The sequence below is a fragment of the Canis lupus genome, chromosome 16 (assembly GCF_048164855.1).
Source record: "Canis lupus baileyi chromosome 16, mCanLup2.hap1, whole genome shotgun sequence".
Lineage (NCBI taxonomy): Eukaryota > Metazoa > Chordata > Mammalia > Carnivora > Canidae > Canis > Canis lupus.
Window position 1 is genome coordinate 56,484,987 of NC_132853.1, and position 25,848 is coordinate 56,510,834.

Consider the following 25,848-nt stretch of genomic DNA (forward strand, 5'->3'; position numbering starts at 1 on the left):
AGGCTCTCCACTCAGAACAAGTCGGCTTCATCCACTCCCTCTGCCCCTACCCACTGCTCATGCTCTCTCTCTTTCTAATCCTAAAAAAAATTGAAGGAGCACCTGGGTGCCTTAGTCGGTTGGGTGTCTGCCTTTAGCTCAGGTCATGAATCTCAGGTCCAGGGACTGAGCCCTGCATCAGGCTCCGAGCTCAGCACACAGTCTGTTTCTCTCTCTCCCTCTGCCCCACCCTGCCTTGTTCATGCTCTCTAATAAAATGTTAAAAAAAAATATTGAAAAGTCTTAATTTAAATAACTTTATTCAATCAGAAAAAAGATCAAATATATGTTTTTTAGAGGCACCTGGGTGACTCAGTTGGTGAGGCATTCGACTCTTGATTTTGGTTCAGGTCATGATCTCAGGCTCATGAGATCAGGTTCCATATTGGGCTCTAAGCTGGGTGTGGAGCCTGCTTAAGATGTTCTCTTTTGGGAAGCCCGGGTGGCTCAGTGGCTTAGCACCACCTTCAGCCCAGGGCATGATCCTGGAGACCCGGGATCAAGTCCCACATCGGGCTCCCTGCATGGAGCCTGCTTCTCCCTCTGCCTCTGTCTCTGCCTCTCTCTCTCTGTATCTCTCATGAATAAATAAATAAGATCTTAAAAAAAAAAAAAAAAAAAAAAAGATGTTCTCTCTCCCTCTGCCCCCACTACCCACACTTGTTTTCTCTCTCCTTAAAATAATAAATATTTATATGTTAATATATAATATATATTTATATGAATATAATATATAAACATATATGATACAGCATAACATAAATATAACATATATTTATATGAATATAATATATAAATATATATGATACAGTATAACATACATATGTGTTTCTAAGTCTATGCAGTATTTTCATTTTAGGTAATTTATTCTACAATAGTAATCAAAAATATGGAAAAATCCATCTATAAAATTTTCACTGTACCATAATTTACATTTACTTAAAACCTGTATAGAATCCAAATGCCAATAGGTGTATTTTGATTAAACAGCATTTAAACAAGTACACTTGCCATTATCTGTATATATTAAAGATAGGTACTAAATAGAATATACTTGACAATATAAACACAAACACTATGATGAGGTGAGAACACAGAACTAGCAGCAGCTGTACTGAGATGACTGACTCTGAGTACAGCTGACTCTTCAACAATGTGGGGGTTAGGGGCATAGACCCCTGGCACAGCCGAAGATCTGAGTATTAACATCTGACTCCCCAAAAACCTAACTACTAATAGCCTATTGACAGGAAGCCTCACCAATAACAGTGGACTGATGCATACTTTGTGTGTCATGTCTATTATATATACTGTATTCTTTTCTCCCCCCTTTTTGCTTGCCAAAGCCTTTTAACTTTCTTTCATCTTTCCACAAATACCTAATAAATAAAATAATTAAGATTTGTAGAACTATTCAAAGCACGGTCCTGGGACCAACAGAATTAACATCATTTGGGAGCTTACAAGAAAAGCAATTTTTTTTTTAAGATTTTATTTATTTATTCATGAAAGACACACACAGAGAGAGAGAGAGAGACAGACAGACAGACAGACATAGGCAAAGGGAGAAGCAGGCTCCATGCAGGAAGCCCAATGTGGGACTCGATCCCGGGACTCCAGGATCATGCCCTGGGCTAAAGGCAGGCGCTAAACTGCTGAGCCACCCAGGGATCCCCAAAAAGCAAATTCTTAGGCCCCAACTCAGACTTACTAAATCAAAATCTCTGGGGAGTGAGGCCTTGAGTTTATGTCCTTTTTCTTTTTTTTTAAATAATTTCATTTTATTTTTTTTTTATCAGTGTACTCTTTTCCCATCCGGTCCACCCACCTCCCTTCTGATACATACTAGATTCTATAATCTATGTTATATACTATATTCTCATAATAAAGTATGCTAAAGGAGAGAAAACATTAAGAAAATCATATGAAAAATACATTCACAGTATTGTATTATCAAAAAATTCCACCTATAAGTGGACCTGCATAGTTCAAACCTGTGCTGTTCAAGAGTCAACTGTATTTTTTTTTTAAATCTATTCAAGATGTTGAGCCACCCAGGCAGCCCAATTTTGGCCAATCTTAAACTGCTTCAGAAGCAGCAGCTATTTAAAAAAAAAAAAAAAAAAAGCAGCAGCAGCTATGAGATACCTGGGTGGCTCAGTGAGTTGGGCGTCCAACTCTTGGTTTCAGTTCAGGTCATGACCTTGGGGTTGTGAGACTGAGCCCCAAGTCAGGCTCCTCATTCAGTGGGGAGTCTGCTTGAGATTTTTCTCTCCCTTTCCCTCTACTCCCTCACCCGAGTATGCTTTCTCAATAAATAAAATTTTTTAAAGGGGGGTGGTGGCGCCTGGGTGACTTAGTCAAGTATCTGTCTTCGGCTCAGGTCACGGTTCCAGGGTCTTAGGATCCAGCCCCACATAGGGCTCCTTGCTCAGCAGGGAGTCTGATTGTCCCTTTCCCTCTGTATATTTCCCTGCCCACATACATGTGCTCCTTCCCTCTCTCCCTCTTGCATGTGCATGCTCTCTCTCTCAAATACATAAAACCTATTAAAAAAAAAAACAAAACACTATGATCTGAAGACCAAGAAGTCAACCCTTCAAATATACTAAAAATCAAATTTGAGAGTAATCCCTTTAAAAATGTACACAAAGCTCAACTAGTCATCACATGCTTGAAATGACCTTCAATTTTATTATTTTATTATTTTTTTTAAGATTCTATTTATTTATTCATGAGAGACACACACACACACACAGAGGCAGAGACACAGGCAGAGGGAGAAGCAGGCTCCATGCAGGGAGCCCAACGTGGGACTTGATCCTGGGTCTCCAAGATCAGGCCCTGGGCTGAAGGCGGCACTAAACTGCTGAGCTACCCGGGCTGCCCATGACCTTCAATTTTAGAAGCAATGGCTTCACATGCAGTTGTAAAATGCTTTCACTTCAGCTAATTTTGCTCAAGCTGGTTTTACGAATAAGGTAAAAAGATCTCCCCCATATGGGTCTTCATTTTCTAATTATGCATACAAAACAGGAAAAAGATAAATTCAGACAAAACACCACTAAACCTTCTCTTCCCATGTGGGAAACTCCCCTACCCCCACTAATCTACTGAATTGGAGAGGATTCCTTCCCAGGGACTATTTTTCAATTAACATTCTGCTCATTCAGTCTTTCCCAAGGCCCAGGACTCTGCTTGTGTGTACCATGTATTATAAGATTACATTAATTAAGATTACATTAACTATTCAAGTAAAATGATCCTGTTACTAGTCTTCCTGATATGTGGAAAATTTCAAGGAATATGCACTCTTTGGAGTCAAAAGGGTATGGTTTACAGGCAAGCACTCCCTTCTATCAGACATGTATGGCTGTGTACAAGTTATACAGTCTCTCTGAGACCTATTTTCCCATCTGTACAATGAGAGTATCACCTACCCCATAGGGTTAAAAATGTCAAAACACAAAAGCTTTAAGCAGCGTATCTAGGACATTAAGGAGGACCGTGACCCTCCTTTGTTCATCTCTGTGGTGTTTCTGTCCAGGTAGCCACGGCATATTCTTAAAGTTTGTGAATTGATACGTAAGCCCATGGAAAATCCTTACAACATGATAAGTAAAACAGGATTCAAAAGTGTATTGAGGGGGCAGCCCTGGTGGCGCAGCGGCGTGACCCTGGATCGAGTCCCACATCAGGCTCTCTGTATGATGCCTGCTTCTCCCTCTGCCTGTGTCTCTGCCTCTCTCTCTCTCTCTCTGTCTCTATGAATGGGTGAATGGAATCTTAAAAAAAAAAAGTGTATTGAGGTATGATTTCAACAAGTGAAAAAATACGTAACACCTCTTATGAATATGAAGACTAAAAGGAAATCCAGTCTTGTCCTTTTTATCAGCACAATGTAACATCAATGAAAGTATATGGGAAGTGGGACTATCAGCTGATCTCTTAAAAACACTTACCTTTTCTAAACTTTAAGCTAAATAACTTTTTAAAATTAATAAATGTTAATTTTCCTTGTCCTTTAATATATGTCTGTGGCCCCATTCCTAAGGAGCCCCCTATTTATGTGCTCCCTGGGCCTCCCCCAACTCTGACTGCAGCCAGAACTCCTGTCCCACTGTCACTGATGGCAGCTCTGCTCTTCCACTGCTGAAGTGTCCTCAACCCAGTGTAGCTACTTCAGAACAAGTCACTGAAAAGTTTGGGTGCTTAAAACAACTCATGAGCACAACTAACAAAGAAAGCACTCCCACATACAAATTACTCAGGGTACAACAGCTTACTGTGAAGTGTCAGGAAATGCCCCTGGTTCATGGGGAGCCTGCAGATATGCTCAGCAGCCAGGGGTTTTCTTTAGATGCTTTTCACCTCAAGGAAGAGATCCAAAAAGTGCTTTTGTCTCGGTCTACTTTGTACAAACCAAGATTACCCGGGTCTCTCATCTTTTGAAACTCAGGTGTTCATACCCATGAACAGGTAACAAGTCAGTAAGCAACATCAAGTAGTACCGCTTTGTATGAATGTTACGTAAATGCCACATGTCAAACAAGATATTCTGGCTTAGCCAGGCTCTTCTGAAACTGCTCAGGAATAAGGGGGGCCCCTTTAGGGATAGAAGGCTAGGACAAGAGGTCAGACAGCAACAGTTAAGCTGCTGCACCACCTGCTGGGCCCGACAGGACCCCTTCCATTAAGCCAGCCTCTCACCACTCCCATTTCTATGTCCATGTCTAGGAGTGCCACTGCCAATTTCTTTGCCCTCTAAATGCAACAACTCTTCTATGAGCTCAGCCTTTACAATAATTTGGTGACCAAATCCCAAATAGCATTAAGACAAGTTTTTGTTTTGTGAGAAATGAACACCCATCTACACCTTAAGCACACAAGGACAACTTCAAACATATATGGATGACAGAACGGGCAGCTGCTCCTTACCTGGGCAATGGCTGCTTCGTTATCAGCCAATCCCAACAAAAAGATCCTCACTTTGTCAATCTTCACTGGAACCGTTCTCCCTCTCCATTCCACTTCGCTCATGGTGGCTGCCTGTTTGGCCCGAGTCTGAGTGATCAATGCCTGGAAAATAGTTTTCAGAAGTCAAAGCTTTAATTGTTGATGGTGAAAGTGGTCTCTTTCTATAACCAACATATTACACCTTATATACTAGTATATATAAATGGTATTTAAATTCCTCCTTGGTGGGGCACCTGGGTGGCTCAGTGATTGACCGTCTGCCTTTGGTTCAGGTTGTGATCCTGGAGTCCTGGGATCAAGTCCCACATCAGGCTGCCCTGCATGTAGCCTGCTTCTCCCTCTGCCTATGTCTCTGCCCCGCCCCCCTGCCTCTCATGAATAAATAAATACAATCTTAAATAAATAAATAAATCCCTCCTTGGTGTATCATTTATCCTAATTTATAGAAATTCAAACATGAAAAGGACACAACAGAAAATTTAAAACAGCGACATTGGGGCACCTGGCTGGTTCAGTGCCCATGTTATTCTTGGCATCGGGGTAGTGAGTTCAAGTTGGATGTGGAGACTACTTAAAAAAATAATGATAAAAAAAATTTTTTAACTTAAAAAAATTAAATAAAAAAAGCAACACTAAGCTTTGGTAAGAGTGTAAGAAAAAAACATACTTGTATATATTGCAAGCAGAAATGTGAATCAGGAGAAATCTTTTTTTTTAAGATTTTATTTATTTATTTATTCATGAGAGAGAGAGAGAGAGAGAGAGAGAGAGAGAAACATGCAGAGGGAATAGCAAGCTCCATTCAGGAAGCTTGATGTGTGTGGGACTTGATCCCGGGACTCTGGGATCATACCCTGAGCCAAAGGCAGACGCCCAACTGCTAAGCCAACCAGATGTCCTGAATTAAGAGAAATCTAAAGAAATTTATCACTATGAATCAAAAGCTCCCAAAATATTCAATGCAACGTTTAAGAACGTATCCTAAGGAAATAACTAAAAATGTGTACAAGAAGGATATTCACAGTAATACTATTTATCACTTAACAACAGCAAAGTGCTCATGTGAAGCCGACTTCAATACAAGAGTACCACGTGGCTATCAAGATATGACAGTGTAGGAATATTTACTGAAGTGAAAAAAAAATACTTGGGATATTATATTTAAAAAACACATTATTAAACACTATACTGAGATCCCATTTAGAAAATATATGCCTTTTCAGGGTGCCTGAGTGGTTGAGTCGGTTAGGCATCTGACTGTTTTGTCTCAGGTTGTGTGGTCTCAGGGTTGTGGGATTGAGCCCTGAGTCAGGCTCTGCACTCAGCAGGGAGTCTGCTCGGGCTTCTTGCTCCCCTTCTCCCTCTGCCCTTTCCCCCACCTGGGCTCTTTCTCGTTCTAAATAAACCAATAAAATCATACATACACATACACACGTATGTAATGGTTACCTCTGATTTTACCATTTAGTTCTCCCCTACCTTTTGTATTTCCTTTTTTAATTTGCCTACATTACTTGCTTAGAAAATAAGTGAGATAAAAAATTGAATACAATATTAAATGAAAAAGGTTTTAATTAAAAATACATGGATCTATGGGGCGTCTGGGTGGCTCAGTTGGTTGAGTCTTTGGCTCAGGTTGTGACCCCAGGGTCCTGGGACGGAGCTCCACATCAGGCTCCCTGTTCAGCGGGGAGTTGGCTCCCCCTCTCCCACTACCTGCTGCTCCCCCTGCTTGTGTGCTCCATCCCCCAGCCCACCAAATAAATGAATAAAATCTTAAAAAAAAAAAAAAAAAACAGGGATAGAAATATACACATATTAATAGTAATTATGCTAAGTATTGAGATTATGGATTACTTCTTTTTCTGGATTTTTTTAAACCAAAGAGTTCACAAAAATGTACAGACTACATTACCTCCAATTTTTCAGCCAGGAGACCCTCAGTGCCTCCAGACCTCAATCTCATCTGCATGAGTTCATTGATAGCTGACTGGTCCCCTGAGAAAGAGAAAGCTATTGAGTGGAAATCCTCAAGGGTCTGGTCTGTTCTCTCAAGAACCACTAGATTCAAATCTGAGCTCTTCCCCTTGCAGAAGCAAGTTTTGGTGAACCCCAAGTCCCTTTACAAAGCTCCTGAGGAGTACAGAACTTGGCATGATGGAAACAAAGCAAAGGAACTGCATTCTGTGATTTTAAGCTGGGCTGACTTCGACAGCTCTACTTTTCTCATCAGCCAAAACCCATGCCAAGGATGGAGGCAGGGACAAGGAAAGCCTAAAAGTTAAATAAATCCTCTAGGGCTCTCTGAGATGAACTACCACCAACCCACCCATTTCTGCTCAACTCAGCCTCTGCTCACCAATGTTATATGCACAGTAGCGGATATTAGGCGAGATCTCTTCCACACGTTGGTTGTATAGCACAGCCTGCTCTTCTGTGAAAGCACTGGCTAGTTTCTCATAGATAGTTCTGTGAGGAAAGAAACATTAGCTTTCACAACAGCCTTATTTTAAGAAAATAAAAGGGAACACATCAGCTAAAAACAAAACATGGCACTTTGAGACCCTTCTATCAATTATGAGAATTAGCATGGTTCTAAGGAGGAATGAGAATAATCAATATTCCTAAAGGGAATGAAAAATAAATAAATAACTGGAGCTAGCTCTGTTGATTGGGTGCCCAACTCTTGATTTCAGCTCAGGTCATGATCTTGAGGTCATGAGACTGAGCCCCATGTCAGGCTCCTCACTCAGTAGGGCATCTGCTTGAGATTCTCTCTCTCCCTCTGTCCTCCCCATTGTGTGCTCTCTCCTGCGTGCACTCTAAGATAAATAAATCTTAAATAAATAATTGTACTTCTCTAGAAACAATCTTATCAGATGATCTGCAGCCTGAACGGAACTATATACAAGTGAAACTGGCCATAGCTTTTGAATCAGACCACTTACTTGCACTTGTTAAAAGCCTCAATCGCAGCTTTCCATTCTTGATGTTCAAAACGCAGCATTCCTGAGAGGTAAGCCGTGTAAGCCTGGAAGGGGGGAAGGGAACTACTTCAACATCCAGCCCGCCTTCAGCCCAGGGCCTGATCCTGGAGACACAGGATCGAGTCCCATGCCGGGCTCCCTGCATGGAGCCTGCTCCTCTCCCTCTGCCTGTGTCTGCCTCTCTCTCTTCTCCCCCTCTGCCTGTGTCTCTGCCTCTTTCTCTCTCTGTCTCTCTCATGAATAAATAAGTTAAAAATTCTCAGACGAATGGATAAAGAAGATGTGGTCTATATATACAATGGAATATTACTCAGCCATTAGAAATGAAGAATACCCACCATTTGCTTTGACGTGGATGGAACTGGAGGGTATTATGCTGAGTGAAGTTAAGTCAATCGGAGAAGGACAATCATTATATGGTTTCACTCATATGGGGAATATAAAAAATAGTGAAAGGGATTATAGGGGAAAGGATAGAAAATGGGAAAAATCAGAGAGTGACAAAACATGAGAGACTCTTAACTCTGGGAAACGAACAAGGGGTAGTGGAAGGGGAGGTGGGCAGGGGGATGGGGTGACTGGGTGACGGGCACTGAGGGGGGCACTTGATGGGATGAGCACTGAGTGTTATATGTTGGCAAATTGAACTCCAATAAAAAAATGAAAATAAATAAATTCTTATTTCTCTGAAACTAATAGTACACCATATGTTAATTAGTTGAATTTTTTTTTTTAATTTTTATTTATTTATGATAGTCACAGAGAGAGAGAGAGAGAGAGAGGGAGGCAGAGACAGAGGCAGAGGGAGAAGCAGGCTCCATGTACCGGGAGCCCGACGTGGGATTCGATTCCGGGTCTCCAGGATCGCGCCCTGGGCCAAAGGCAGGCACTAAACCGCTGCGCCACCCAGGATCCCTAATTAATTGAATTTAAATAAAATTAAATTTTAAAAAACGCAGAGTCCTGAAAAAAAAAAGTTCCATTTTGTAAACTTCCCAGATCTAAGAGTCAAGCTTTTTATCTTCATTTTCAAAGATGCATGAACTTTTAAAAAAAAGTTAAAGCTGATTATTAAAAACCAGGAGCTCAGGGCACCTGGCTGGTTCAGTTGGTAGAGCATGTGACTCTTGATCTTGGGGTCATGAGCTGAAGGCCCACACTGGGTGCAGAAATTACATATATACATACATAAAGTGGGGGGAAGAAAACAAAAACAAACCAAGAGCTCAAAAACAAAAGAGAAGACAACTTTGCCTTGAAAAAGCAAGACGGTGTTATTTCCTCTCCCGTCAATTTATAACATTAAGAAACTGTTCTAAGGAGGGCACGTGATGTAATCAGCACTGGATATTATGAGACTGATGAATCACTGAAACTAATTAATTCACTATATGTTAACTAAATAAAAAAAAAAAGATTTTATTTATTCATCATGAGAGACACAGAGAGAAAGAGGCAGAGATACAGGCAGAGGGAGAAGCAGGCTCCATGCAGGGAGCCCGACATGGGACTCGATCCAGGGTCTCCAGGATCATGCCCTGGGCTGAAGGCGGCAGTAAACCGCTAAGCCACCTGGGCTGCCCTGCTAACTGAATTTAAATTAAAAAAAAAGAAGAAAAAAGAAAAAAAAAAAAGAAAGAAAATGTTGTTTAACCATAAAGTCACGTCTCCAATCTTCTCAATAAAGCAAAGCAGACGTTAAGTCACTGACCTGAGCCTCTAACTTGGTCTTGGCATCCACGCGATTGCTCTCACACAAGCGTTCCAATTCCTCCGCATGCTTCACAGCTTTGCGAAGGCGAGACAACAAGTGGAAACGTTTTCGGGGTTCAGTGTTGGCTTCCTGTTTCAGCTGCATGGCATAGCTCCAGGCTCGTTCAGCATCCATCAGAACCAGAAGCAAATATCTAAATGAGAGAGAACATGATGAATGCCAGGAGCATCAGACTCTGATATTCCCTAAGGCACAAGCTTCAGCCTCTCAACTTCTCTCTACGCCCTGCCTGGCTTTCCTCCTCAGAACTACTCTTCTCACAGTATTGATCATGGCATTTGATCGGTATCTCTGACCAGGCTCCACCTCAAGTTTCTAACCACCTACCAGACACGTCTCATTAAAAACACTGCTACCACCTCAACTTGACAAACCCAGACCTACCCCACCCCAATTTTAGCAAAGAGGCAGTCCAGGCACACAACTGGGCCTCATCTTAGAATAAACGTCACTTCCATCCCAACCCAACTGAAAACTAAGTTCTTAAGAAGCAATATACTGAAGTGATTAAGAAAAAGGTTCTAGAGTCAGGATTGGAATCTCAGTGTCATCCGTCACTAGCTATGTGATGTTGGACAAAGTACTAACTTTTCTGTGCCTCAATCTCCCATGCAATAATACATGTAACACGCTTAAACCAGAGTTTGGCACTTATTAAGGACCGATTAAATTAGTCACTTTATTGTTATACTGGAGAATCTCTTTTTTTTTTTATTTTATTTATTCATTCATTCATTCATGAGAGAGAGCGAGACAGAGACACAGGCAGAGGGAGAAGCAGGCTCCACGCAGGGAGCCTGACGTGGGACTGGATCTTGGGTCTCCAGGATCACATCCTGGGCTGAAGGCAGCACTAGCTGGCTAGCTGGTGCTAAACCACTGAACCACCTGGGGTGCCCACTGGAGACTCTTTTGTGAAACTAATGCCTTAATATTCCTTAAACATCAGCTTAATCTTGTCTCTTCAAAATAAAAGATCCCACTATAAGAGATCCTTCCTAACCTGTTCTCATTAGATTTAACTGATACATCCTGCTGAATCCCATCACGGTCTCTAAGCTCTAGTTTTCTGTGCCTCCATACACCAAGCTCCCAGCCTCTCTACTGCCTGAGCAGCAGCTAACAACCATCCAGAGTATTATAATTCCTAAAATACATTCAGACACCTAGGCATTCTGTTTCCCTCACACAGAATGTTCTTTCCTCTCAGAAATCCCTCAAGGTCCAGCCTCCTCAACACTGGCTTCCTGGTTTCCCAATCAACGCCCCCCCCCCCCCCCCGCCGACTCCCCCCCAGGCGCCTCCCTGGCTCAGTCAGAAGAGCATATGACTCTTAATCTCTGGGCTGTGAGTTCGGGCCCCACGCTGGGTATAGAAATTACTTAAAAAAAAACAAAACAACCAACTTTCAAGACTTCAGAATTCTTTTTTTTTTTTTTAATATTTTATTTATTTATTCGTGAGAGACACAGATAGAGAGGCAGAGACACAGGCAGAGGGAGAAGCAAACTCCATGCAAGGAGCCCAATGTGGGACTGGATCCTGGGTCTCCAGGATCACACCCTGGGCTGAAGGCAGCACTAAAACCACTGAGCCACCCGGGCTGCCCAAGACTTCAGAATTCTTAAGAGTAAATGACATACAATACAGCAGCTACAATGCTCCTAGTTTTGAACTTGACCAGTATCTCTCAACAAGATCACAGTCAACCAGGTTCAAGAACTGTGCCTCTCTAACTCTTCTATGTCCAAGATGGTGTCTCGCTCTGTCCTGGCCACATATTTAGATTAGGGGACAGCAAACATTTTTTTGTAAAGAGCTCAACAGTAAACATTTTAGGTTTTATAGGCCATATGGTCTCTGTCACAACTACCCTCCTCCTCTGGCACAAAAAACAGCTATAATACCTAAATAAATGGCTGTGTGACAATAAAACTTTACAAACACGGGGGCGCCTGGGTGGCTCAGTGGGTTAAGCATCCAACTCTTGATTTCAGCTCAGGTCATGATCTCAGGGTGGTGAGACAGTCCACAGCAGCTCTGCACTAAACGTGGAACCTGCTTAAGATTCTCCCTATCCCTCTGCTCATCCCCTCCCACCCCCAAATGCGCGCTCACTCAAAACAAAACAAACAAAAAGCACTTTACCAAAACAGATGGCAAAAGGACCAATTTGGCCCATAGGCTGAAATCTGAGGAACTGGCCTAGACACCTCTACTACATGTTGCTTGACAGACTGATCCTTCTGCGAATGTTAAGCATGGTTATATTCAGCACTGAAACACAAAACTCTCCAGGAGTAATTCACACACAGATTCCATTTAAGATGCATGGATTTAAGTATACACTGAAACTTACATTCCAGAACCCTCACCAATACCCCATCAGGTCCTAACTGCACTCCAGCACAGCTCCTGAAAACCTTACTGAACCTCTGTGAGGCTCAGTTTCCTCATCGTATAACTTAATAGTACACGTGTCTATTCCAGAGAGCTGCGAGAAGCATCACCTGAGATAGAGTTCTGGCACAGCGTCTAATACATAAGTGCTTGATACATGTATTAGCAAGAAGTATTTAACAACTAGCATGGAGCACGCAGTACCTGTTATCAGTCAGAAGGTCTTCAGTTACTTTTTTCCCTGTAAATTTGTGCCTGTTCCCCATCTTGAAGTTGAGTGTTTTCCGAAGACGTCTTTGTCTACGGGAACAGTAGCCCCTGAAAGAAAACGACAGTTCAGGCAAGCTGACAGTACTTGCAACAGCAGGTTTGATAACAAAGTAAGGCCAAAGGTTTGAGGTGTTCTACTTATGGTTTCCACAGACACCACACACCATCTCGCATTTACTGATGCAGGGCAGTATGACTGGTGTTGCCGAAAACACATTTCAAACCTAATCTCAGTGTCAGGGGTCATGGTTGTGGGGACCTTTGGGGAGGAAGGGTTTGTGATTAGAAGGAGCAAAACAGGGACTTCAGGGATGCTGATAATGTCTGCTAGTTACAGGTTGTGAAAAATTTATCTCTACTTCTCTGTATATAAATTATACTTCAATATAATGGTAAAAAAAAATCCCTCAATAAAAAAATATTTTATTCATGAGAGACACACAGAGAGAGGCAGACACATAGACAGAGGGAGAATCAAGCTCCCTGCTGGGAACCTGATGTGGGATTCGATCCTAGGACCCCAGGATCACGACCTGAGCCAAAGGCCAACGCTCAACCACTTAGCCACCCAAGTGCCCCCAAAACAGATTTTCTTTTTTTTTTTTTTTCAAAACAGATTTTCTTAAAGAGAAGAGGGAACAGGGGCACCACCTGGGTGGCTCAGTCAGTTAAATGTCCGACTCTTGGTCTTGGCTCAGGTCCTGATTTCACGGTTGTGAGTTCCAGCCCCACAATGGCATGGAGCTTAACTTAAAAAAAAAAAAGGGGGGGGTCCCTAGGTGGCTCAGTGGTTTGCCTCTCTCATGAATAAATTTTAAAAATCTTAAAAAAAAAAAAAAGAGGGAACAGAGGGCAAAAAGCTGATCGCTGTAATAACTGAGTGATGGATTCATTACAGTAGCTCTACATCTGTTTTTGAAATTTTCCTTATTAAAAAAAACAAACAAAAAAAACCCAAGTTGTAACAATCTCCAATTAAAACCTTTTCATGGCTTCCCATCACTCCTACACTATCATCTGCACAAGTTACCAGGGCTTAAGGTACCCTGGTGGTTCAGTCGGTCAAGCATCTGCCTTCAGCTCAGGTCATGACTCTGGGGTCCTGGGATCAAGTCCCAAGTTGGGCTCCCTGCTCAGCCAGGAGCCTGCTTCTCCCTCTCTCCCTACTTGTGCTCTGTCAAATAAATAAAATCTTAAAAAAAAAAAAAAAAAAAGTTCATTTTCTACCACTCTCCACCTTGCTCATGCTGCCCCAGCACTGTGGACCCTCTATGACAATGCTCACTCCTTAGAATCGGTAGAGTGTTTTCTTTACTAGCACTTTTTAAAGTCCTATAGCCAGTGGTGCCCAGTTGAGCGTCTGCCTTTGGGTCAGTCATGATCCCTGGCTCCTGGGATCCTGGGATTCAGCTCCACGTTGGGCTCCCTGCTCAACTGGGAATCTACTTTCCCTCTCCTTGCATGCATGCATGTGCATGCTCTCTCAAATAAATATTTTTTAAAAGTTTTTTTTTTTTTTATTTATTCATGAGAGACACAGAGAGAGGCAGAGACACAAGCAGACGGAGAAATAAATAAAATCTTAAAAAAAAAAAAAAAAGTTCAGTAGCCAAAGCCTGTATCTTCAATATGAAATGGTTGGATATTTCTGCTTCCAAAATACTGGATTATATTATACACTAGGCATCTATTTTTAAGAGTTATATTAAATTTGTTTTCCAACTTGAAGGCTGTTACAGAGTTTACCAATAAATTATAATGATATCATAGAAATTCGCCTTATATAGGGTGCCAGGCTGGCTCATTCCGTGGAGCAGGTGGCTCTTGATCTCGGGGTCATGAATTCAAGCCCCAAGTTGGGCACAGCGCTTACTTTAAAATAAATAAGGAACTGAAAAACTGACAATATGGTTAGGATTAACAAAAATTATTACCATAACTGTTTGCTATTTTCAGCAAAAGCCTCCAGTGTATCTGCATATTATGAGGCAAAATGGATAAACAGTTGGCTTTTATTCATTATGAAATTTTAAATTTGAAAAGGACATTTTAAAGACTCAGTATAGGCAGCCCGGGTGGCTCAGTGGTTTAGCACCGCCTTCAGCCCAGGGCTTGATCCTGGAGTTCCGGGATCAAGTCCCACGTCGGGCTCCCTGCATGGAGCCTGCTTCTCCCTCTGCCTGGGTCTCTGCCTCTCTTTCTCTGTCTCTCATGAATAAATAAAATCTTAAAAAAAAAAAAAAAAAAGGCCTCAATATAAGTTCAGAGTCAAACTTTCCAAGTATAACTGACACAGCAAAATAAGTAGGATATTAACAAAAGCAAACCAAGTTTGAAAAGTCCACAATAATTTGCATACATCTTGCACACGATACTAACCTATACCTCTGAAAATCTCCATGCCGCAAACCATGCTGCTGCTGGGATTCCTTAATTATCTGAAGAACTAGAGCCAAGATTAAGGAAAAACTTACAATGGTAAGAATCCAAATAAATCATGAACATATTCCCATTACTCAATATTTGTATCAAACCACAGCACATTCAACATTGCTGAAATACTTCGTACATTAACTACTGAAATCTCTTGTCATCATTTTCAATAGCTATCTTGTCACAGGACATGGCTAACCAAGTAGAAAAACTGTTCCCCCAAACCTGTTACTTTCAAACTAAAAAAAGAGCGTTATTAGCCACTGAGGATTCCTTAAATCAACACCTTAAAAAAAAAAAGTTGCTGGATTTTAACTACTGGATAAAGCTGGGGTTGTTCCCACTGATTTACACCTGGACCCAGTATTTTACTCATTCGAGCAGATTCAGGTTTAAAAATGACGTGTACTACTCCTCTATTTGCATAACTTCCTACATCTACCAAATCTAACTTTTCCTTAACAGCTGTGATCCTGTATGAGCCTATGGTTAGCGCATGCCAACCAAACGAGGCCACAGCTTGCATAAAAATATTAGTTTTTCTTTTAAAGAAAAAAAAAAAAAACCTGACCAAACTCTCCTTTTTAAGAATCTTAAAAATATTTTAAGATCATGTGCTAAACTTTAGGAAATCCAGGGACCTTTATCTACAATTTGAATTCCCCTCTAAAGTTTCCTCAACGTTGCTCTGCAGACTTATGTTGAAATACTGAACGCCATAAGGACTCTTTCAACAACTAGAAAGGAATAAGAAGGTGTAAGTTTTGTAAAAAAGAAACCAAATCGTTCTAATACCATTTAAAACTATATCTATCACCAGTTCAAAAAGTAAAACTCCAAACCCCTGAAAACAGCATGTGAAGCTAAACGTGTTATTTCAGAAATTCAACTACATTTTCTCCATCTGTTATTCATTTCAAAAAGCCACAAACTCGTGCCTCGGGCACTCGGTTGTGATACACTTGGATGTAAACTACAGGCCCATCCCTCCAGGTCAACTGAACAACTCTCCACGAGATAAAATGCCTACAGACCCCTCAAGAAAGCTATTCAAGGGGATCCCTGGGTGGCTCAGTGGTTTGGCGCCTGCCTTTGGCCCAGGGCGGGATCCTGGAGTCCCGGGATCAAGTCCTGCGTGGGGCTCCCTGCATGAGCCTGCTTCTCCCTCCTCCTGTGTCTCTGCCTCTCTCTCTCTCCCCTCTCTCTGTGTCTATCATAAATAAATAAATAAATCTTAAAAAAAAAAAGCCATACAAGTGATGTTAAGCTACGCTTCTATTAAAAATGGACAACAAGCTCTTCCTCAATCCTTGCTCCACTGCCAGAGCATCAAATTGTAATGCTCACTATCCATTCTCCGACAGCTGTCGACAAAAGTATTAAGACAAAATGTCAATACTGCAATTGCCCCCCCGCAGTTCAGCGATTCAAGGTGCCAAGAGCGCAGCTCACTGGGGTGGCCACAGTGTCATCCCCGTCACCAGCCCTCCACGTGTGCAAGCGCAGGGAAACTGCAAAACTCTGCCCAATACCCGCCTCCCCACCCCCGCCCCCGGTACCGCTTGAGAGAAGAGGACGCTCCCCCAGCCTGGGAGGCGAATGAGAAGCGAGAAAAGACCGATCGAAATACAATACCCTGTAAATGAGTGCCGGAAAGTAAGAGCGAGAGAAACTGCAACCCGAGGCCTCTCCTGCCCGGGACGTGCCGGGACCCGCCGCCTCTCCCGCCCCCGGCCCTGCACATCGACACGTAGTCATAGCGAGTTAGGCCCGATTACTCTAGGATACTCTCCAAACTCAGGCTATCCCCGAATTCTCTGTTTGCCTTCGATCCAGCTGAAGGCCGTTCGTTTTCCTTATTTTCCTCTCCTCCGGCACCGCGTCCGCCGCCGCTCCCGCCGCCGCCGCCGCCGCCGCCACCGGGAACCTGTTTCTCGGCAGCCATCTTGCCCCAGCGCCGCAGAGACAGACGGGATAGAGGAGGCGGGACGACGGAGGCGGAAGAGAGCGAGGCCTGCCCCGACCGCCTGACGGGATAGCGGCGGACTCCGCCGCCGACGGCCGGGTCCGCACGCCTAAGCCACTTGTTGGAGTGCGCCTGCGCGTAGGCTCGGGTTCCCGGGTCGCGGCCGGCAAGGCTGAGGGCTAGCTCGGGCACCGGACCAGAGGTGTTAAGCTCTTTTCCCGGCACTGAGGGCGGAAGACTGGAAGGTGGACCCCCTCTGTCTCCTGCATCCCTGCACGGAGGAGCCAGCTCACGTCCCAAGCGCAGAGGGCGGGGGAGGTTGGCTAAGGAATTTGGGTTTGGGGTGTCTACGTCCCTGGATACTGGGGAGCTGGGGTTCCCCACACTCCCCGAATGAAGCACTCCTCCTGTTAGGGAACCGCGCCTCTGCGCTCTCCTCTGGGGCCCACCCTGAGAAAGCGCTGGCGGGGTCAGGGGTCAGCAAGTGGGGAGGCTCCTGGCCCAGCTGGCGACCCTTGTCCCTGGATTTGGGAGCAAGCAGTCCAGCAGTTCAGGAGGGAGACATGCTCTGCAACATGCGTTGGGAGATGTTGGGCAAATAACTTGGTTTCCCTCTAAATGCTTTCCCTTCTCTGTGAAATGGGGATAACCAATTAAGACAGTTTTTTTTTAATTTTTATTTATTATTTATGATAGTCACACAGAGAGAGAGAGAGAGAGAGAGAGAGAGAGAGAGAGAGAGAGAGGCAGAGACACAGGCAGAGGGAGAAGCAGGCTCCATGCACCGGGAGCCCGACGTGGGATTCGATCCCGGGTCTCCAGGATCGCGCCCTGGGCCAAAGGCAGGCGCCAAACCGTTGCGCCACCCAGGGATCCCTAAGACAGTTTTTATGAAGATGAAATGAGGCAATTTAGTGGCGGCTGGGTGGCTCCGTAGGTTAAGAGGTCATGATCTCAGGGTCCTGGGATGGATCCTCAGGGAGTCTGCTTCTCCTTCTCCCCCTGCTCTTGTGCTTGCTTTCTCTCTCTCTCTCTCTCAAATAATCAAAATCTTTTAAGAAAGAAAAGAAAGAAGAAAGAAACAAAGAAAGAAAGAAATTAAAGTCTCTACTCAGTATCACTAATCATTAGGGAAATGTAAATCAACCCCGCGATGAACTATCATTTCACATCCATTAGGATGATTACTATATATATATATTTTTTTTGGATGGTTGCTATTTTTTTTAAGATTTTATTTATTAAAAAAAAAGATTTTATTTATTTATTTGTTTATTTATTTGAGAGGGAGCCCACAAGTGGGGGGGGCAGAGGGCAAGAGACAGGCCAACTCCCTACTGAGCATGGACACCACCCCTGCCACAACCGACTCCCCAACCCGGACTCGCTGAGCCTGGCTAATCCTGGGGATTGTGACCTCAGCCAAAGTCAGACACTCAATGGACTGAGCCACCCAGGTGCCCCTGGATCATTACTATCTTTTTTTTTTTGGATCATTACTATTTAAAAAAAAAATAGTGATAAAAGAAAATACCATGTATTGGAGAGGATATGGAGAAATCAGAACCTTGGTGTGCTTTTGGTGCAAATGTAAAATGGTACAGCCACTGCAAAAACCAGTATGATGGTTCTTTGGAAAACTGAAGAATTATGATTCCATCTGGTAGTTCCACTTCTGGGTGTATATCCACAAGAATTGAAAGTAGAATCTCCAAGAGATATTTGTACATTCATGTTCATAGAAGCATTATTAACAATAGCCAAGAGATGGAAGTAACCCAGTGGTCCTCCAGGAATAAACAAAGTGGTATATCCATACACTGGAATAATATTAAGCCTTAAAAAGGAAGGAAAATCTGGGCACCTGGGTGACTCAGTGGTTGAGCGTGTACCTTTGGCTCAGGTCATGATCATGGAGTCCTGGGATCGAGTCCTGTATCAGGCTCCCCACAGGGAACCTGCTTCTCCCCCTGCCTATGTCTTTGCCTCCCTCTGTATCTCTCATGAATAAATAAGTAAAATCTTTTTTTTAAAAAAAGGAAGGAAATTCTGACACAAGCTTCGACGTGGCTGAAGCTTGAAAATATTGTGCTAAGTTACATAAGCCTATCACAAAGAGACAAATATGGTATGATTCCATTTATATGAGGTATCTAGTGCAAATTCATAGAAAGTACAATGATGGTTACCAGGAGCTGGAGGCAGGCGAAAGGGGAATTATTGTTTAATTGGTACCGAGTTTTAATTTTGTAGGATTAACAAGTCCTGGAGATTGTTTGCACAACAACATGAATATACTTCTTTTTAAGATTTATTTATTTTTAAAGAAAGAAAGAGCAGGGAGAGGGGAACAGAGAGGGGGAGAGAGAAAATCTCCAGCAGATTCTCCTCTCAGTGCAGAGCCTGACATGGGGCTTGATCCCAGGAATGTGAGATCATGACCTGAGCTGAAACAAAGGGTTGGGCACTCAACCGACTGAGCCACCCAGGCACTCTTGCATATACTTAATATTACTGAACCGTTTGCTTTAACATATCCAAGATGGTAAATTGTATGTTCTGTGTATTTTACCACAATTAAAAACTAAAATAGGTCTCAGGGCACCTGGCTGGCTCAGTCAGTGGAGTGTGAGACTCTTGATCTCAGGATTGTGGGTTCAAGCCCCATGTTGGGTGTAGAGATTACTAATAAAATAAAATAAAATATATTTTAAAAAATTCTCCCAGGGACGCCTGGGTGGCTCGGCGGTTGAGCGTCTGCCTTTGGCTCAGGTCATGATCCTGGGGTCCTGGGATCGAGTCCGCATCAGGTTCCCCGCAGGGAGCCTGCTTCTCCCTCTGCCTAGGTCTCTGCCTCTCTCTGTGTGTCTTTCATGAATAAATAAATAAAATCTTAAAAAATAAAAATAAAATAAAGATGTTACTTTATTAGCTGCTAGTTTAAAAAAAAGTCTCCCAAATGTTCATAAACAAATGAATGGATAAATAGAATTGGTATCACCATACCATGGAATATTATTTGGCCATAAAAAGCAACAAAGTACTTATATATGCTACAAAGCAGACAAATCCTGAAAATACTATGCTAAGTGAATAAAGCCATCCAAAGACCACATATCATGGGAGTCCATTTATATGAAATGTACAGGGGCACCTGGTTGGATCAGTTGGTAGAGCTTGTGACTCTTGATCTCAGGCTCATGGGTTTGAGCCCCATATTTGGTGTAGAGATTACTTAAATAAGTAAATAAACAAATAAAACCTTAAGAAAAATATATTTGAAATGTCCAGAATTAAAAAAAAAAAAAAAGAAATGTCCAGAATAGGTTTGATGCCCAGCGGGGAGCCCAATGCAGACCTTGAACTCACCACCCTGATCTCAAGACTTGAGCTGAAATCAAGAGTCAGAGCTCAGGATGTCTGGGTGGCTCAGTGGTTGAGCGTCTGCCTTTGGTTCTGGGCATGATCCCAGGGTTCCAGAACCCGAGCCCGGGTTCCACATCGGGCTTCCTGCATGAAGCCTGCTCCTCCCTCTGCCTATGTCTCTGCCTTTCTCTTTCTCTGTGTGTCTCTCATGAATAAATAAATAAAATATTAAAAAAAAATAGATGCTCAACTGACTGATCTACCCCAGTGACCCTGGCCACCTTATTTTAAATTGCACCATCACCACCACTATGGTACTCCCAATTTCCTTACCTGATCTACTTTTCCTGCTAGTGTTTATCAATTTGTAATAGGTTAATAACTCAGTTGAGGGACGCCTGGGTGGCTCAGCAGTTGGGCGTCTGCCTTCAGCTTCAGGCGTGATCCTGGGGTCCTGGGATCAAGTTCTGCATCGGGGTCCCTGCATGGAGCCTGCTTCTCCCTTTGCCTGCATCTCTGCCTCTCTCTGTGTGTCTCTCATGAATAAATAAAATCTTTTAAAAAGTCACTTGAATTTTGTTTATTGTCTGTCTCTTCTGCGAAGAGGAAGTTCATGGAAGGCCTTGATCTTTCTAGAGCTCACCGGTATATACTAAGGACCCAGAACAATGTCTGGAAAGGGGTAGATACTTAATGAATGCTGAATGAATGAATGAATGAATGAATGAATGAATGAATGGCAAGCAGCTCATGAACATGAACTGCTGTCTTTCTATCCCTGAATAGGCAGGCAGGGCAGGGGTGTGGATAATGCTTCCCTGACCAAGGAGTGGGAGTAGGCTTCAGGGCTGAGATTCTGGGGTGCGGGTGGGAGGAGGAAAAGGAATGTTCCACACTGGGACCCAATGAGCAGGGCAGGGAAAGGTGAAGCAGAGGTCACACTTCAGTGGCAGAAGGTGATGATTTTCAGACCCAGTGATCCGGGAGGGGGGATGTGGATAATCCTACAGAAACAGCAATGATTCCGAGTCACAAGAGCTAGATCCTTAAAACGTTAAAATTAGAAACAAGTATTTAAGTTTTACTGCAACCTAAACACCTTCCTGACCACGCAGGAAAACGCTCCTGGCGCAGGGAACTCTGCTCTTTTGCATTTCCTTAATGTTTTCCCTTTTTGGATATCTAAGGCAAGGAGACAGGACCTTGATTCGCTGAGATTCAACTAACTGGCTTCAGGCCACACATCTCAGTCCATGCTCACTAGAGCCCTCCCAGAAGGTACTGTGATCCCCCGGTGCCAAAGAAACTGAGGCACAGCGCCAAGGGCAGGGACTGGCGCACAGAAGAGGCGCGGAGCAGGCGGCGGGCCGGCCCCTCCGTTCACCTCCGCCCTGGTCACCTCCCCGCCCCGCTTAGGGTCGCCCGGGAATCTTCCGAGGGGGCCGGGCCGCGGGAGAGGGACGCGTGGTCCCAGGCGGGGCGCTCCCGGCCGCCCAGACAGGCCCGGGGCGCTGGAGCGCGCTGCCGACGCCGACGGCCCGGGTCCCCGGGCCGGCCACCGCAGCCGGTCCCCCAGCCCTTCCCCGAGCGCAGGGCTGCGGCGGGGCCCAGCCCACCCCTCCGCTGCTCGCTCCTCCCCCTGACCCCCGCGCACCCCCACATCCCGCCCCGGCCGGTCAAGGCTTGCTCCGCCCGCAGCTCGGGCGGCTCGCGCTGGGCGCCGCAGCAGCTGCAACCGCGGGAGCGCCGGGCTCCCCGGAACCCAGACGGCGGCAGGAGCTCGGGCAGCCCCGGGTCGGGGGCGCCATGAACGGCTCGGGCGGCCCCGGGGCCGAGGACGCGAGGGAGGCGGGCGGCAGGGACGGCTGGCAGCCCGAGGCGGTTATCGTGCCCATGCTGTTCGCGCTCATCTTCTTGGTGGGCACCGTGGGCAACGCCCTGGTGCTGGCGGTGCTGCTGCGCGGCGGCCAGGCGGTCAGCACCACCAACCTGTTCATCCTCAACCTGGGCGTGGCCGACCTGTGCTTCATCCTGTGCTGCGTGCCCTTCCAGGCCACCATCTACACCCTGGACGGCTGGGTGTTCGGCTCGCTGCTCTGCAAGGCCGTGCACTTCCTCATCTTCCTCACCATGTACGCCAGCAGCTTCACGCTGGCCGCCGTCTCCCTGGACAGGTGAGCGAGCGCCCTGGCGGGCCCCCTGGGGGCGGGGAGCGTCAGGCACCCAGGTGTGGGCTGGAGAGGAAAGCGGGACTCGAGGCTGGAGGAGGGGCGCGCGGAGAGTAGAAAAGGGCACTCCGTAGGCAAAGGAACCGGGAGAGAGTGAAAGACAAGCCGAGGTGGACAAGGGACAAGGGACGAGAGGAATAAGATCGGGGGACTGCGGCGCCCCTCCGTTAGGTGCGCGCTCGCGGCTCCCCGCGGCGGACCTCGGCTCTCCAGCGCCGCCGCGGGCGCCTGGCAAAGCCGGCGTTTCCCGCGCACATCGCAATTTCGCGGCTTCGTCCGGCTTGGGTGCCCCTGTGAGGTTGGGACGGGAGGATTACTGCGCCCCGTTTACGGATGAGATCGAGTTCAGAAGCGATGTGTTCAGAGTCTCCCATCCAGTAATCGTGTGCGTCAGGACAGCCAACGGGGTGTCTCTTGGAGACTCAGGCGCCTCCGCCTCGCTGGCCTCGAAGCCACGGTTTGCTCCGCGCAGTCGACTCTGGTCCGGCTGCGGAATGCGGGTCCTTCGCAAGGGCTCACACCAAAGTTCAAGCGAACACGCCCGCCCCAACCCCTCCCCGCCCCAGGCCCAGGGAGAGGAGAGCGCTGGAGGGTCTCCTCCATGCGCCCCGTTCGGAAGGACACCGGGATGATTCCTGGGGAGGAAATCTGGGTCCAAGTCCAATATCTCCACGGCCCCTTCAACCCCCACATCCTCCTGACCCTCCCTGGGCGGGCAGCGAGGTGAGCCCCCCCCCCCCATATACCTCCCAGTTCCGCCGAGCGCGGAGTGTGCTGGTGGGACCCATAGAGCCTCGGCTTCCCTAAGCAAGTCCCTCGCGATGTCTCCGGGCTCAAGGAGCCTGGGTCTTAACCTCTCCGGGCACCCTCACTGGTGGGTCATCACAGCCCCAAAGCCGGTTCAACTTTGGGGTGCCCTCCCGGCTGGAGTGTGACTGTGGTCAGAGTCCCGGGAAGAGCAGATGAGTGGCCTACACGCGCGCCTTCCCTGCCGCGGGTCCCGCCCCACATCTCAAAGCAGCCGAGTGTCTGGGCTGCTCCCGGGCCAGTGCGGTGCCACCGTGCGCTAGGCACCCTCCTGGAGAGAGGGTGAGGGGTTCGAGGTGCAAGGGTCCGGCCCTGCGCCCCGCCAATCCAGCTGTTCACCCGTCCCCCTTCCCGGCCTGCCCCACAGATACCTGGCCATCCGCTACCCGCTGCACTCTCGCGAGCTGCGCACGCCTCGAAACGCGCTGGCTGCCATCGGGCTCATCTGGGGGCTGTCGCTGCTCTTCTCCGGGCCCTACCTGAGTTACTACCGCCAGTCGCAGCTGGCCAACCTGACTGTGTGCCACCCGGCGTGGAGCGCGCCTCGCCGCCGCGCCATGGACCTCTGCACCTTCGTCTTCAGCTACCTGCTGCCCATGCTGGTGCTCGGCCTGACCTACGCGCGCACCCTGCGCTACCTCTGGCGCGCCGTTGACCCGGTGGCCGCGGGCTCCAGCGCCCGGCGCGCCAAGCGCAAGGTGACGCGCATGATCATCATCGTGGCCGCGCTCTTCTGCCTCTGTTGGATGCCTCACCACGCGCTTATCCTCTGCGTGTGGTTCGGCCGCTTCCCGCTTACACCTGCCACGTACGCGCTGCGCATCTTCTCGCACCTGGTCTCCTATGCCAACTCCTGTGTCAACCCCATCGTCTACGCGCTCGTCTCCAAGCACTTCCGCAAGGGCTTCCGCAAGATCTGTGCGGGGCTGCTGCGCCGTGCCCCTCGGAGAGCCTCAGGCCGCGTGTGCATCGCGGCGCAGGGCCCCCGCGGCAGCAGCGTGCTCGAGCGCGAGTCCACCGACCTGACGCACGTGAGCGAGGCGGCCGGGGCCTCCGCCCCTGTGCTGGCGCCTCTCAGCAGCCCGGCCTTGAGCCTGGTGCCCGGCCCGTCCTGGCGGGACCGAAATGCCCCCAGTGGCATCCCGACGGTTAATGCGACCTGAGGACACTTAGCGATTATGCTTTTGTGTTAAAGGATTGGAGTCGGAGGGCGAGGGATCAGGGAGGGAATTTCCTCTGTTAATAAAATACACAAACCCGGATCCCTGGGAGGCTCAGCGGTTTAGCGCCTGCCTTCGGCCCAGGGCGTGCTCCTGGTAGTACCCGGATCGAGTCCCACAGCGGGCTCCCTGTACGGAGCCTGCTTCTCCCTTTGCCTGGGTCTCTGCTTCTGTGTGTGTGTGTGTCTCGTGAATAAATAAAATCTTTTTTAAAAAAGATGCAAATCTTTTCATGTGAAATCACGTGCTGTGTGTCCACATATCTCACAGTTGTGAGGCTCTGTGGTCTGCAGCCTCTGGGACTTCACGGGGGAGCTCTGGATGAATGCGCCCAAGGTGCTCTGCTGAGCCACAGAGAGAGTGGCCTGCAGCCAAGGCAGCCAAGTTTAAGTCCCCATAGAAATCCTGACTGGGGAGCACGGGTCAAGGCTTTCTGCACACGGCCATCCAGAGGCGCCTGGCATACATACAAGGCCGCACCAGTGGCCAGCTGTGCCTGCGACAAAGGCAGGCCGAGTGCTTAAGCGAGGCCCGTAAGTCAGGGAGGCGCAGACACTATGTATGTTCTGAGTAATGTTCAAGCACCAGCGAGTGGCAGGTCACTCCCTACTCCCAGCTCTCTGGGGCGTTTGGAGTGTCTGCAGCTGGATCAGTGCTCACCCTCTTTCAGCCTTGGGGCTCCTTCCCTGGCTACAGGCTATAGCTGCCCCGAGTCAGGCCTCCAGCAGCTGGGTTTCCATGAGGCCATGAAAAGTTGCCCCTCACCCCCACCAGTCCTGCTTCAGGGCACCCAGGAGCGCTTCTAAGGCACTGCTGGGCTGGAGCAGGTGGTGAATCCCGTTGCCCTGCTCCAGGTTTGCCCCACCCCTGGGGTTCTTGAGACTTTCAAGGCTTTTTAATCAGCTCAGTGTTTGAGGAGATGCAGGAAAACTACAGCATGTACAGATCTCAGGATGTTGAGCGCAGGGCACTTTGGCAAGGGCTTGAATATTTAACCCAGCAGGCACCCACTACAAGAAAGCAGGGAAGGCCTGTGGCATCTGCCCAGATTGGAAGGACCGAGTTTGGGAAAGGGGTGTGTGTGTGTGTGTTTGTTGGGGGGAATCTGTAGTTGCCTGGTCCACTTGGCAGTCTTTGAATAGGGCTGATTCCAGATGGTGGAAATGAAGCGGGGATGGGAAGCCTAGGCAGGTGCACAGTGGGCGGGGCTGGGTCCTGGGCTTTGTCTTCAGGTGTTTGCGGAACCCTGGCTCAGGGGTGAGGGTGGGGTGCCAGCTCCAAGGCCCCAGAGCTCTTGCACAGAGCAGCTGCCTGACTAACCACCCAGGCCTCCGGAGAAGCAACTGAAACTGAGGTTGCAGTTTAGGCTGTGCTGCTCCAT

General features: G+C 46.8%; 2 protein-coding genes across 2 annotated transcripts in view; one reads left to right on the top strand and one right to left on the bottom strand.

Moving 5' to 3' along the window:
• SRP68 (signal recognition particle 68) overlaps positions 1-16,851 on the bottom strand; it is a 37,044-nt gene extending 20,193 nt beyond the window's left edge. The window contains exons 1-8 of the mRNA XM_072781669.1: positions 16,669-16,851; positions 14,827-14,893; positions 12,382-12,495; positions 9,715-9,910; positions 7,965-8,047; positions 7,376-7,485; positions 6,932-7,014; positions 4,978-5,118 (exon numbers count right to left, since the gene is read on the bottom strand). Of these exons, the coding sequence (XP_072637770.1) occupies positions 4,978-5,118; positions 6,932-7,014; positions 7,376-7,485; positions 7,965-8,047; positions 9,715-9,910; positions 12,382-12,495; positions 14,827-14,893; positions 16,669-16,825 (951 nt within the window). The 5' untranslated portion in view covers positions 16,826-16,851. The remainder of the gene's footprint in view (positions 1-4,977; positions 5,119-6,931; positions 7,015-7,375; positions 7,486-7,964; positions 8,048-9,714; positions 9,911-12,381; positions 12,496-14,826; positions 14,894-16,668) is intronic.
• Positions 16,852-22,006: 5,155 nt separating this feature from the next.
• Positions 22,007-24,654, top strand: GALR2 (galanin receptor 2). Its single transcript, XM_072781673.1, has 2 exons — positions 22,007-22,386; positions 23,615-24,654. The coding sequence occupies exons 1-2, from the start codon at positions 22,019-22,021 to the stop codon at positions 24,408-24,410; spliced, it is 1,164 nt and encodes a 387-aa protein (XP_072637774.1). The 5' UTR covers positions 22,007-22,018; the 3' UTR covers positions 24,411-24,654.
• Positions 24,655-25,848: the final 1,194 nt, after the last annotated feature.